The sequence below is a fragment of the Vanacampus margaritifer genome, chromosome 2 (assembly GCF_051991255.1).
Source record: "Vanacampus margaritifer isolate UIUO_Vmar chromosome 2, RoL_Vmar_1.0, whole genome shotgun sequence".
Lineage (NCBI taxonomy): Eukaryota > Metazoa > Chordata > Actinopteri > Syngnathiformes > Syngnathidae > Vanacampus > Vanacampus margaritifer.
This window is the reverse complement of record NC_135433.1, coordinates 10,978,895-10,993,296: the sequence shown is the minus strand read 5'-3', so window position 1 is coordinate 10,993,296 and position 14,402 is coordinate 10,978,895. Positions and strand designations below refer to the sequence as shown.

The window sequence follows — 14,402 nt, the reverse complement described above, 5'->3', positions numbered from 1 at the left end:
ACAAAGCATAGTCCACTGCTCACCACGAATGCCACAGAGGAAACCGCCATGCACAGTTTGGCAAAGTTCATCTGGGAATACCGTATTGTCTGTGGCACTACAAAAAATACTCCCACAAGTGCCAACCACATTGACCATCCGCCAATGCTCACACACAATCACAAATGTCATTTTTATAATAAATTCATTCAGCGTTGCCAAAAGAAATACCAGGCTACAAAAGCTTGCGGTTCAGGGAAAGGGTGGGGGTACTGATTTATGTCCATCACAGTACAAACAACATGTCCTGGGAAAAATGAGACACTAAAATTGTCTTCCAACAGTCCTCACAAGACTTTTTCAGTTCAAGTAAGCATCAGACAGATTCACTCTAAGCTTTAGTGATTTTTTTTTTTTTTGCCAACTTATTTGAAAGGTTGAGTTGAAGGTGTTCATCCATCCATTTTCTACACCGCCTATCCTGTTCAGTGTCATGGGGACATCAGGCAAAAGACAGACGACAGCCTGAATAGGACACCAATCAACCACAGACAGACAACCATTCATACCATCGTTGAGTGGGAGCTGAACCCACGCTGTCTCTCTATTAGTCAGGCAAATGTACCACTGCATTATCAGTGACTGTTAAGAACATTCTGGTTGAAACAAATTGGACGTTGATTTGGTTTACGATATGATACGATACGGTAGGATATACTTTTATTTTCCCCGTGGGGAACCTGCAGTTTACAGTAAGGAAAAAACAACAGAATAGAAAGAGATAAAATCAAAATTAAATAAGAAGTGCAGCAGTAGAGTAGAGAGAGATAATTAAAATAAATAATACACACACACTCCTATATATATATATATATATTGCACCACTTAGTTAATGTCGGTTATTAAGCAATTTGATGGATGTCGGCAGGAATGAGTTCTTGTAGCGGTTCAGCCTGGTTCTGGGGGCCATTAATAGCTCTTTGTCAGGAAGAAACGTCATTTTTGGTAACACCTCTTTAGTCATTTGGCGTGCATCCCCAATCGTATCTTTCTTTATCTGCTTGGTTGATCTTCGTTTATGAGCTCACATTCGTGTAATTCTCCGAATCGCAAGATAATGATACTAAAGAATTTGAAGTCATTGCATGCCTTGCGAATTAAAGGGTCATCATTTGAATGTGACTGTTCCAGGGTGCCTCGGCATCTCACAGCCAATGCCCCTTTGAGGACAAGCGATAAAGAAAATGGATGAATTATAGTAAACAGTGTGTTTTCAGTCCTTGAAGCAGAAAGATTGAAAATATTTCCATTGAGCATGTTGGGAACAAGATGTTCTGTGTTGGCAGCATTGAACTTGACACTCGACAAGTGTTGGGAGTTAATCTAACGACGCTCTTATCTGACACGGGATCACATTTTTTGTTGATCTGTACCCTTAACTGTTTGGAATCAACACAATCAAAAACTTCAGTTTCATGGTGACACCACAGTAGCGTAGTACTGATATATGTGCACACGCACACGTCATCGGAGTGCCTGGAACACATTCACACGTGCACACAGACTTCCTTGAAAACAGGAAGAACGTTGATCAGGAAACACTTTTGTCAGTTTTCTGACACGCATGCACAAAGCAAAAACGATCTCCGCTCACCGACATACATTCACTTTTGATCCTTCTCATTTACAAACATGCTGCAGTCTCAGTGTTTTTAGGTAGAATAATTTATTGCAGCTCTTTATTTATTCATCTGTTTCAAAGTCATTAACAATACTTACATGTTTAAAAGGCAGAAGCATTTTGCAGTACAGCGCGCGCACACACACACACACACACTACAATCAGATACTAAATAATGGCAGCTTGTCATGGCATTTTCAGGTAGATGTTGTCAAGGCGACACATCTTCAAGATGGAGAAGAAAAGTGACTCCAGAGCATCCATTGAAATGCTCTTTTTTTGTCATTTATTTAAGCATATCTTCACATTCACCCTGGTGCTATTTACAGCAGCAAGATGAGGAGAGTGGTGGAATTACTAATTCAACTGTGAGAAGTTTATGATGAAAAAGTCAGAGCATGGCACAGAAGAGGAGAGATGACGCCGGAAAGTCAAAGATCTCTTTTTACAAATAAAGCCTTATAAGAGTAAACTACACCAAGTTAATGCCACAATAGGTAGGGGCATAGTGCGTTACATTCGTTTTTGACCTTCACAAAAACTTCCGTTAATTGCCGTTGTGGAGGTCTGATCTGCAAAAACTCAAAATGTTAAATAATGGCGATGTTGATAGCCACTGTAATTACACCAAATGTGCATATCTTTTATTTAGTGGTAATGTGAACTTTTGTGATAAACCTTTGCTACGCTTGCCATCCTTATTTGTTGGTTCTACGGATCTTAGGTCAGCTCTGTGAGGGCGAGTCAACCAGATACATTCAATATAAAAGATGGCTTCATGTGAATCTAGGAAGGACAAAAGAGCAACTCCAACATTGACACCACATATAGTGGTGCGCTGCTATTCATTTTCTCCATTCGTGTTCTTTCATCTTAATGTGCCTGCCGGCTTCCAAATAAAGCACATGACAAGGAAGCATCCAGAAATCAAGATGACTTGCCCAAAAAACTTTTCTTGTGTCAAACACATTCCAGGAAGTTGGTTGGGATTATTATTATTATTTATTTTTTTTTAACTGCTCTGATTCTGAATGTTTTGAATCTACTTCTACCTGCAGGGCCATTTTGCAACAGATCGCAGGTTACCAAAGCATTTCGTACAAAAGCAGCTATTTGAGTGGGGACACAATGTTAGAATTTCACATTTGGGCTAATTAAGACGTAAGCAGATGCAGCACACATACAATAGTAGATAAAAGGCTTGGGCAGCAGTGTGCGTATGCGTTCATCACAAAATGTCAGTGGCTATGTGAACATAAAACATAAAAATAGATCCGATCTTTTAAAAGCCTCACATCAGCAGTAATGCGTGTGACAATCCTGTCAAACAGGAGTAAAAAAAAAAAGAAAAAAAAAAAAAGAAGAAGATGCTGGTTACACGCTTCGGCGCGTGCTAAAACCTCATGTGGGTGAAACCGATGAACCCAAATGTGCTTTGAGCCTTGCACCAGTTCGGTCTGTGTGAGTCTTTTCCATAGGAAAGGCTGAAATGGCCTTCTCAGGTTGCAGCGTGGGAACAGCCTGCAGCCAAGCCAGGCGGTTCGGTTCAACATGTTGTCTGGTTGAGTGTGAAATGTGCTCAAGTGCACCAGTGAGAACGTGTGTCGTTAGTCTTGTTCGGCTGAGTCAGGTGCTTCCGTGTGCTTTTCTCCATCTTCTATTTGCTCCTCCACCCGCTGAGGTGAGTCTCTCCCCACAGAGTTCTCACCCTCTGGTTCATCTTCACCCAGCGGATCTTCTACCGCGTCATGTGTGGGTATCAACATTTCCGTACTTTGATCCTCTTTTAACGTCCCATCTGCCTCAGTTTGCAAGACTTCCGCCTCTTTCTCCTCATCACTCTGCTCATCCAGTCTCATGAGAAAGGGGGCGGGCGCAGACAGGGGATTGGTGCAAGGGTGCAGGTGCGGCGAGTCCGCAGGGGGCAGCAACGTCAGCGATTCCACGCTCAGGGTGTCGGCGTTGCTGTCGGTGAGGAGGGAGATTGTGGGCTGGGAGGCCGGGGTGAGGCTGGGGGCCAGGGTCGGCGGCGGGCCTTGGGTCGAAGGGGCGCTCGCCACGTCCCCGCCGCCTGCCTCGCCTTCTCCGCATGACGAGGACGTTGGGGTGTTCTCCAAGAACGTGCCGTCATCTTTGGGTGGGGAAGGAGACCATTTTAGTGTTTGAGATGATTAACGATCCTTTCACTTATTTTAGCTTCAATTGAAGAATAACAGAAGCCAGATAAATGATTGAACAAAAGTAAAAAATGCTGCTGAAACTGTGCACAAATGCTGTATTTCATTTTTCTGATTAAAATGAAATTAGACGAATAATAAAAAAACAAAAACAAAAAATAAACAGCATTAATTACAATAATATATAAATAATATTATTGTTAATAATTTAATGATTCCAATGTCTACCCCATACTTTGTATATTGTCGTTTTCCTCTTTACTTTTACCTGAAATGAGGGCACATTCATTTGACTTTATTTTGAAATAGGTTACACAAATAGCGCAACATTTTTTTAATAAAATAAAAAAGAATTTCAAAGTAAAAATTCCAGTTTTGATGTGTGATAGATCTTTTTCAGGTTTCAAAATGATTATAGATACAAAAAATAAATGGCTCTGCTTTTGCATTAAAATACAACATCAATACCAGAAAGTTTGAAAATCACGGCTTCAAAATCACTCACAGGGATTTTGAGCATGAATGATTTTTTATGGTCATGTTACAGCATCAGATTCAAGTCCTGATTTTGACTCTGACCGCTCCAAAACCATCACTTTAATTTCCCCCCCCAACCCTCTCCCTATTTTCTGGTAAAGAGCAGTATTCATGGTTCCATGAATCACAACAAGTCGTCCAGGTCCTGAAGGAGTGATGTAGCCCCAGACCCTTGCACTACTATCACGTTTGACTGTTGGTATGATCTTTTCTGAAATACTGAGTTACATTTACACTACAGTAATTTCTGGACTACAAGCCGCTACTTTTTTCACTTGCATTCGACCCTGCGGCTAATACAAAGGTGCGGCTTATCCATCAGATCACAAGGGGGCGCACTATAAAGGAAGCGTCAGGCAGAGCAAACACAAACCAAGTGAGCCCAAATACGGTAGGAGAGAGAGAACGAGGGAGAGACAATTTGCGTTATGGAAAATAAAGTAGCGGGATCCCGGTGCTGTAACATTAAAAACACCTGCGGCTTACAGTCAGTTGGGGCTTATATGTGTAACAAACTCTAGTATTCCCCCAAATTAGCTAGCGCGGCTTATAGTCAGGTGCGCCTTATAGTCCAGAAATTACTGTAGATGTAACGAGACACACACCTTCCGAAAATCTAAACTTTCAGCTCCTCAGTCTATAGAATATTCTCCCAAAAGTCTTGGGAATAACTCGGATGTGTTTTAAAAAAAAGTAAGACGAGCCTTTATGATCTTATTGGTCAGCAGAGCTTTTCGCCTTGGAACTCTGCCATGGATGTCATTTTTGCCTCGTCTCATCCTTTTCATTGAATCATAAACACTGCCCTTAACTGAGGTGAGGAAGGCCTTCCGTTCTTTAGATGTTGTCATGGGTTCATTTTTTTTGTGGCCTCCTGGATGAGTCTTCACAGTTTTCTTGGGTTCATTTCTGTAAGATGGCCACACTGGGGAAAGTTCACCACTCCTATTACCACCATTTAAAAACAGCATTTTGTCTTTAGTTGGGTTATCTTTGTCTGTTCTTTACATTTACAGTTGATGACCTTAAACAGAGCGGCATGCAAATATGTGTGAATTTTACACAAATTGTGCTCTAAAGGAGTCTCGGCTTACCCCTGTGTGCACTTTTACGTGTGTCTCGATATTTCTGAGGAATGTATATGTATGACTTTTTGTACCTGTGGGGCTCTGAGCTGAAATGGTGCTCGTCGTAACAGAGTCGCATCGTCCTGTGCTTCCACTCCCACTGGAGGGAGTTGAAGGGGAGGAGAGAGGAGACGGGGTGTGTTGCGACACACAGTGAGCCACCGCAAAACCTGTGCACGATGCACATATACATTAACACACAGATGCTTGAGACACTGATTGATATGAGCTGATCATCACAATCTGACCTGGGACTTTATCAACTGAGGCGAAGACCGCTCTGCTGGCCGTGGGGTCATTGGGCGCTCGTCTGGACTGCTCATAAAAACGGAACGGGAGACCGCCGGGGGAGGCGTTGGCTGGCTGTCCGAAGCCCAGCACCTCTGTCGTACTTGGCTGCACAGGTAGGTCCAAAAGAGCTGCGTAATGAGATGTGACAGAATGTACAAAATACAGCAACTGAACTGCAAATGCAAATCAATAAAAACATACTGTTAAGCTATAATACACAAGTCTTGGTGCCCAGTAAATGTAACAACCAAATTAAATCAAAAAGTTTGCAAAAATGAAATTTAACAAGCTTCTCCCTGTTCACACGTTACTGAAAGCAGTGCATGTCAGCGGGGATGCGCTATTAACTACGGAAGTTGAAGTTCTCCAGAAAAAAAGAAAAGAAAAAAAAACTACGGAAGTTGATAAAATTCAACTTTATATAAAAAAAAAAACAGCAATCTGTCATTTTGAACTCATCGATGAAAACTGAAAATCCATTCATCACGCAGACCGACTGTAATTTACCACAAAACAATTTGGTTCCATTTGGTCACGTGACCTTAAATAAAACTGTTGTTTGTCTTTTGAATACCATTGACAAATACATCAGAATTTAAGAAAAGAAAACAGATTTTGGACCATATGAAAAGCCTTTCATTGTTACAATGTGTAAATAAGTTGTATGTTGAAGTTAAATGTGTTACATATAAAACTCTTTTGCAACAAAAATAAACTCAATACACCAGTTCAAAGGGTTCAGTAGCTTATGAATGAACAATGATTATATTTGGGCAATCAATTTTTTAGGGTAGTGGCGGTTATAGTAATTAGTTATAGTAAGTCACATGGCCCATTCTCTTTGATTAGATTTGACTAATAAAATTCCTCAGCGTTTATTGCTACTTGTTAAGTACTGGTTTGAAACAAACAAACGTTTGGATGTTGAACAATGCTGGCTTAGATAAAGACAGTCTTTGATAACTGTAATTTTAGCACTTAGAAGTGCTACAAAAAAAAGGCTAGAGGTAAGTTTGACCTAATATTCCAAAATACCTGACTACTAACAGAGATTAGATCTGATTAAGGCACTGTGATTACAGAAGTGTTCTTTCACTTTCTTTATGCCTAATGCCATTCCTGTAAAAAGCTGACTGTGACGTTAAACACTTTTTTGCATGCTCACCTGCTATTCTCTGCATTTTCATGCGCCGGGCTTGGATGCGACCTTTGGCTAGCCTTTGCTTGGCGATGATGCAGCGGATGTGGTCAGCAAAGATAAAGTTGGCCTGTAGGATCGGCAGCGGTTTGGCATGCGGGTTGGAGCTGGGCTTATGAATGACGATGTTTAAAGCTCGACTGTCATCTTCAACACCGGACACCTGCATGTCCTGGTGGTGGGAGAAAAATATAAATATGGGGATTCATAGGTGAAAATGAGAGGGCAAGAGAAAGCATGGAAAGAAGTTCAAGTGGAAGAAACAGACCGCTGAAGAAAAATGCAAACAAGTTGGAGTGCAGTGTTCCCCTACTATGTATCATGGTTAATTGTTTGCATTCTGCTATATCGCACATTTTTATTACTATTTACCTGGGCTTGACAGTACCTTTTTTTTGCCCACCAGCCACTGTGGCTAGAGGCTTCCCAGAGTTATTAGTCACTCAGCCTTATTGGCCACAATTGTGATGCTGAATAAAAGGGCTTCTCTTTGTGCATGTTTGTGCAGGTGTGTGCGCTTATGAGTGTGTGTGTTTTTCTAAAAGAGGAGGACATGAAAGCACCAATGGGCGAGTATAGGCAACATAGGATAAAATGGTACGCTTAACAAAGCAGTTAGAAAATGCTGTTAAGCAGCAACGTTTTAATCAGCTGACACACACTGACATACATATATATATATATTATGTATATATATAAATATATTTCCCATCAGGATGTACTGTATATGGTCTACTTGTTGGGTACCACGGGTTAAAGGTGTCTCAAACTCAAATTATGTGTGGTCTGCTGAAGATAGAGTCTGGATATGTGATTAAACAGAAGTACAGCCAGGCTCCCCCCCCCCCACCGTGTTATTAGCCTGGCGGCCTACTAGGCTTTCCTTGCACCCCCACCAAGCTAAAATTTGATAATTAAAATACATGTAATTAAATTCTTTCACCAGTCATAAAATGAACTAGAAAAATTCCCGCGGAAATTTTGAATGGGACTGCTGACTCTTTGGTAATGAGCTGAACAGTTTAAAATTTAAACCACTGGAATCGGTCAAGAAATGTGGAAGTTAACCATAATGAACATCAACTAAAAGTATCTCACTGTCCCTGAAAATGTATTTCAAAAAATGTAAATGAGCTGAACAGTTTAAAATTTAAATGACTGGAATCGGTCAAGAAATGTGGAAGTTAACCATAATGTAAAAATATGTCACTGTCACTTTAAGAGCGCACACACATTTTTGACTTGGAGCCGTCACGCGCCCCACATTCCATTGAGATTGCATGAGAGAAGCACCCCTTGAACAAAAGCCTCTCACGACTTAACGGTTGAAGATACAGATTCAAGAAATGGCTCGTTAGAACGGCAAGGGTTTGGGGAACACGAGCATGTTCTCATTTTCTTAATCGGATAAAAAATGACCAAATGAGAGCAGGTTGAAAACTTATGATTTATCAGAAATGGAGAGAGGAAGGTGCCTGAAATTAACATGTAAAAGACAGGCGAATTAGTCCGACTTCTCTTGCTTAAGGTGAAAATAAAGGTACTAAATGACACCTTAGCCAAATAAAAGTTAGTTTGTCTGAAAGAAGACACTCGTGACTACAAAATGTGAGAATTTGATGTCTAGTGAGCAAAGATTGTGGCCATGGTGACGAGTTGAAGTGAAACTTTTGGAAGTACATTTATTTGTTCCCGCCACTCTAAAGTTTATTGCTCCACTCTGGCACTTGCAATACACAACAATGGGAGAAGGCTATTTGTCTGCTGTTTGCTCACTGTCTTTGAACCCGCACAGAGGGGAGAGCTTACATTCCTTAAAAAAGATTTTGACACTGAGCTAAAGATGGGAAAAATTCCTACAAAATGAGTTAAAATTCGTATCGCTCGGATAACGTATGCGTGCGCAGCGTGTCTTGGAAAAAGGTGCTTGATCTGTAATTTGTTCCCCCTTTCTCCATTCATTTCCTATGGGAGTTTTTTGGGAGTTTTTGGGGAATTGCGTCGCCATGGTAACTCGGAATTCCTAGAAAAGTAATGCCGCACCGAGTCAGATCGAGCCGCATCGTTTGATACCTCATTTGTCCCGGTGCGATCTACGGTACGGGCCGCATTTAAGCGGAAAAATCCGTGGAAGATGATATAATAACCGCAATAAACCCATTTTTGTAGGATAGTAATATGTGCTGCTTGCTACGCTCAGCAGTCCCATAATAAAAAGAAATCAGAATCAGGAAAAACACACCTCTTCTTTTTGACAGTACACACACAGATACACAGAGACAAGGAAATACCTGCAATAGGCCAGCAAACTTGACGACACCCCATCCGAGGCGTTTGGTTTCTGGTTCAACCAAGCTCATCTGATAAACATCTACAGCGAGGAACCTTTGAGCCTGGCCGCCATCTTTACTGACCACCATACATGCAATCAAGTCGCTATTATCTGAAAAACAGACGTAAGCACATTGTTAGCCTAACTGCATAATTGTCCAAATCATTTTTGACTTTCTGTCACAATATCAACAAAAAACACCAATTTGCTAGCTAAATATTGAGTTTCTTTTTTTGAGGGTGATGGGGTTGGGGTCTGGGTTGGTCGTGCTGTGAGCCTCTTCAGCACCACCCTTTGCACACCACTTATTGAAAAACGACTCGGAACAGATAGTATTAATAAATGTTGGTTTTACCCATTTTGAATGGTATTTTAAGGGGGTACTTTTTGCTGGATATTCATGTGTGACGCTTGTTGCAAGAGTTCAGCACAGTGATTCAGCAATGAGTACTACGGACACACACTCAAAGGACAAAATGTTTCTACCACAATGACATATGACATCTCGAGAGTCTTACTTCCTGTTAACCCCCCCACAAAAAATAAGAAATAAAATAAAATACTATATAAATAAAACAGAAGCATTACTTTCAGTTGTTCATGTTTTTTGAAAAAAATAACAAAAACAAAAAAATCCTATTATTTTAGGAGGGTGGATTAGTTAGCCTGACAGATAGAGCCTTGATAAAAAGCTTGTTGTCTGACGTATTGGGTTACGTCAAAGCCACCGAGAAAGGTGTCACTTGAACCTTTCACACAGAAACAAACAACGGAGGTGTTGTATTCCCTAAATGTAACTAACAACCACAAAGCCACTTACATGACTCGCATTTAGTTTCGAGAGCTGTTAATTCCTAAGAAAGACTTTTGCGGACAGTTCACCAAATGACATAATACAGGACATTTCACTATATTGAGGAATAGTTTTTGTCAGTTTCTTTTTTACTGCGTGTGGTGCAACCTTCCTCTTTAAGCAAATCTACTACACTGTAAAAAATGTCTGTAGAATTAACAGTGAATTTCTGTAAGATAGTGACATAAACTGTAAATATAAAAACAATGAAGCATTGTGTAATTTACATTAATTAATAGTAAACTCTGAACCAAATACAACTGTTGTTTTGACAGTAAGAAAATGTTAATAAGATCACATCTTTAGGAGAATTCACAAATTACTGTAATTTAAACACAGATAAACTGTAAAACAAACAACATTGGGATACAGTTAAAATTACATCATAGCAGTGTTAGAATAACACTTTTGGTCAGTAGGTTCTTTGGTACATTTTCTTTATGCCAAAAGAAACATGCATTTGACAAAGTCATGTTACAGATAAGAATATTTAGATATATGCTAAAACCATTTGAATATAAAGGTTAAACTAAATGTATTATGTTCATTTAAAATTGATATATTGTAGACCTAATTCTTAATTTATCAGTACACTTAAAAAAAAAAAATTTTGTTTTACAGAAAAAAAACTGGCAGCTGTGGTTACTAGAATAACTAAAAAATACTGTGCAAAAATAAACTACTTTACAGAACAACTTTTGTATTATATATCCTAAAACTGTACTTTTTAAAACTAGATTCAACAGTACTTTACTGATACCTTAACAACAACAGGGTGGCGTGGTTCATTGGTAGAATGGTTGTCCTGCAACCCTGAGGTTGTTGGTTCGATCCCAGCGCAGTGCGACTGTCGAAGATCCATGCACAAGCTAAAGAAACTCCAGTTCTTCCTGATGCTGTGTAATCAGTAGGTAAATGAATAGTCAAAATGCAAAGCACTTTGAGGGTCTTGTAAAGTAAGAAAGCGCTATACAAATGAAGTACCATTTAACAACAACATGTTGCTTTTATACTATTTAAGTATTTTGTTCTGTAAAATTTACATGCAAATTTTGATTTTTAGAAGCAGTTACTGTTAATTGTACATTAAATACCAGTAAAATGTAGAAGTTGTTCTGTAAAGTTGTTTACATTTGCACAGTATTTTTATTTTTTTACACAATTTCTCTGGTAACCACAGATGCCAGTTTTTTCCCCCATAAAAACAACTTTTGTTGTTTTTTTACAGCGTAACAATAATGTCAAACAGATTTGGAAAAGAAAGATAATCATGCAAGGTACACTGAACTAATTAAAATATTACAGTCAATCATTTTGCAACTACTGTCTTGATTTAAAAGTACAGCTCTATAGGGAATTTAAATATTTACACTATTAATTTTATATCTATTTATTTAATTCTGGTAAATTAAATAAATTAATTAAAGCAACGGTACATCAAGCATACCACCAGTAATAATAATAATAATAATAATAAAAAGAATCAGGGTGATGCTGAGACACTGTTGACGTTTCATGTAGTTTGAAGATAAACTCTAGATAATTGTTACTATTGCAACAGGCCACAAAACTAATGACAAACCCACAGAATGCCTATCAGCTATTTCATTTCTTCTGCCAGTTTTGACATGTCTACATTTATATTCAGTGAGCAAAATTTTCAGAGAAGTAACACATTTGTTGTTGAGTTGTCATATTAAGACAATAAGACATATTACCTAAACCTTGCCAGATTTGTTTAGTCATCACTGCTAAGCAACGTACCTATAACTTAACCTAACGGTGTTCTACAAAAAAAAACAAAGAGGATAAATCCAAATGATTTTTTGGGGATAATTTAAGTTACCGGTAGTTACTGTCATTCACTGTGTCACATTGAGCACTTTTAGAGCTTGAACATGTCACGATCCAACATTAACAATGGCACTTGTTAAAGCTGCTGCATACCCCACTGATGCTACATGCAATTTTGCCACTAAGTCTACATGTGTCAATATTTCATCCACAGGTAGGCCTACATATATACAAACCCAATATCAATTAAGTTGGGACTTAGTCTTAAATATAAATAAAAACAGAATACAATGATTTGCAAATCATGTTCAACCTATATTTAATTGAATACACTACAAAGACAATATATTTAATGCTCAAAGTGATGAACTTGTTTTTAGCAAATAATCATTAACTTAGAATTTGATGGTTGCAACACGTTCCAAAAAAGCTGGGAGAGGGTCATGTTTACCACTATGTTACATCACCTTTTTCTTTTAACAACATTCAAACTGAAAACACTAATTGTTGAATCTTTGTAGGAGGAATTCTTCCCCATTCTTGTTTGATGTACAGCTTCAGCTGTTCAACAGTGTGGGATCTCTATTGTATTTTGTGCTTCGCCAATAACAGTGTCAATCAAAAACTTTGTATTGTTGTGCCGCTAAAGATTTTGGGTAAATATCTTGGCAAGAATCTGATTGTGGGTTTACAGTAATTTCTGGACGATAAGCCGCTACTTTTTTCACTTGCATTCGACCCTGCGGCTAATACAAAAGTGCGGCTTATCCATCAGATTACAAGGGGGCGCACTGTAAAAGAAGCGCAAGTGCATCAGGCAGAGCAAAAACAGTAGGAGAGACAGAACGAGAGTGTGACAATTTGTGCCCTCATTATGGAAAAGAAAGTAGCGGGAACCTATTGCGGTAACATTAAAACACTTGCGGCTTCAACGCAATCGGGAAAAGTCTCTTATAACGGCTATTAAAGGGACAACTGGTGAATGCACACAATCACCAGAAGAAATTAATCACATTTTTTATAACTATTATCGTAACCTATACTTAGAAACTAACAAGCCTAACCCTGAGCATATTGAGGCATTCCTCAGTATCTTAAATATACCTCAGTTAACTACTGAATATAAAGACACGTTAGATGCGCCACTTACTATAAACGAGTTGTACAGTGCTCTAGATAGTATGCCTAATGGCAAAGCAACTGGCCCGGATGGTTATCCGGCTATATTTTTTAAGCACTTCTGGTTAATGCTTGCTCCACTATTCTTAAGAGTAGTAACAGAAATTAAAACTAAGGGTTACATATGCCCACACATGAATACAGCAGCAATTAAACTTTTATTAAAGCCAGAAAAAGACCCCACCCTTCCATCAAGTTACCGTCCGATTTCACTAATTAACACTGATATTAAAATTATCACTAAGGCTTTCACATCTAGACTAGAAACAGTAATCTCGACCAAACAGGCTTTATTAAAGAACGGCACTCTACTAATAATATTAGGAGACTCTTTAACCTTATTAGCATGTCACAGCGGCATGATAAAAAGGCAGTTATTATATCATTGGATGCAGAAAAAGCTTTCGACAAAGTTAACTGGTCCTTCCTCTTTGCTGTTTTAAATAAATTTGGCTTTTGGAAATCATTTATCCACTGGGTATCAGTATTATATGATTCTCCAAAAGCTACAGTTACTACTAATGGGATTATATCTCAGAGCTTTACTTTACAGAGAGGCACAAGACAGGGATGCCCACTATCCCCTTTATTATTTGCAATATTTATTGAGCCACTTGCATTAGCCATACGCCAGGAAAGAAGGATTCAAGGAATTCACTCTGGGGTAACAGAACATAAAATTAATCTATATGCCGATGACATCTTACTTTATTTAGAAAAGCCGGCTACTTCGCTAGGGGAAGTATTTAACTTAATAACTAAATTCTCACAGTTATCAGATTATTCTATTAACTGGACAAAATCAACACTTCTGCCTATTACAGAAAATTCATGGAACCCTGCAAGCCAGGACCCACACTACTCATTTCCTATAGGTAATTTAAAATACTTAGGCATAAAAATCTCACCTAAATTAACTGATTTAATTCATTTAAACTTTTCTCCACTTCTGGATAACATTTATAGTGACTTGGAGCGCTAGAATAATCTTCCTATTTCTCAAATAGGACGAATAGCCACCATTGAAATGAAAGTTTTACCCAAAATAAACTATTTTTTCTCAATGATTCCATTTAAACCTACGGCTAAATGGTTCCAGTTGTTGGACTCAGCCGAAACAGAACATACATTACTCAATATATGATGAAGAATATGGGACTCTCAGACTCCGACATTTGTCTCCAATGCTTACAAAACACTACAGACACTTATGTTCATGCTTTATGGTTATGTACTCCGGTTATGTATTTCTGG

The 14,402-nt window shown here is 38.8% G+C and overlaps 1 protein-coding gene across 2 annotated transcripts in view; it reads right to left on the bottom strand.

Moving 5' to 3' along the window:
* Window positions 1–1,929: 1,929 nt before the first annotated feature.
* clec16a (C-type lectin domain containing 16A) overlaps window positions 1,930–14,402 on the bottom strand; it is a 36,960-nt gene continuing 24,487 nt past the window's right edge. For both annotated transcript variants that reach the window (XM_077558366.1, XM_077558367.1), the window contains exons 19-23: window positions 9,282–9,433; window positions 6,958–7,162; window positions 5,750–5,920; window positions 5,534–5,671; window positions 1,930–3,791 (exon numbers count right to left, since the gene is read on the bottom strand). In XM_077558366.1, the coding sequence (XP_077414492.1) occupies window positions 3,268–3,791; window positions 5,534–5,671; window positions 5,750–5,920; window positions 6,958–7,162; window positions 9,282–9,433 (1,190 nt within the window). In that variant the 3' untranslated portion in view covers window positions 1,930–3,267. The remainder of the gene's footprint in view (window positions 3,792–5,533; window positions 5,672–5,749; window positions 5,921–6,957; window positions 7,163–9,281; window positions 9,434–14,402) is intronic.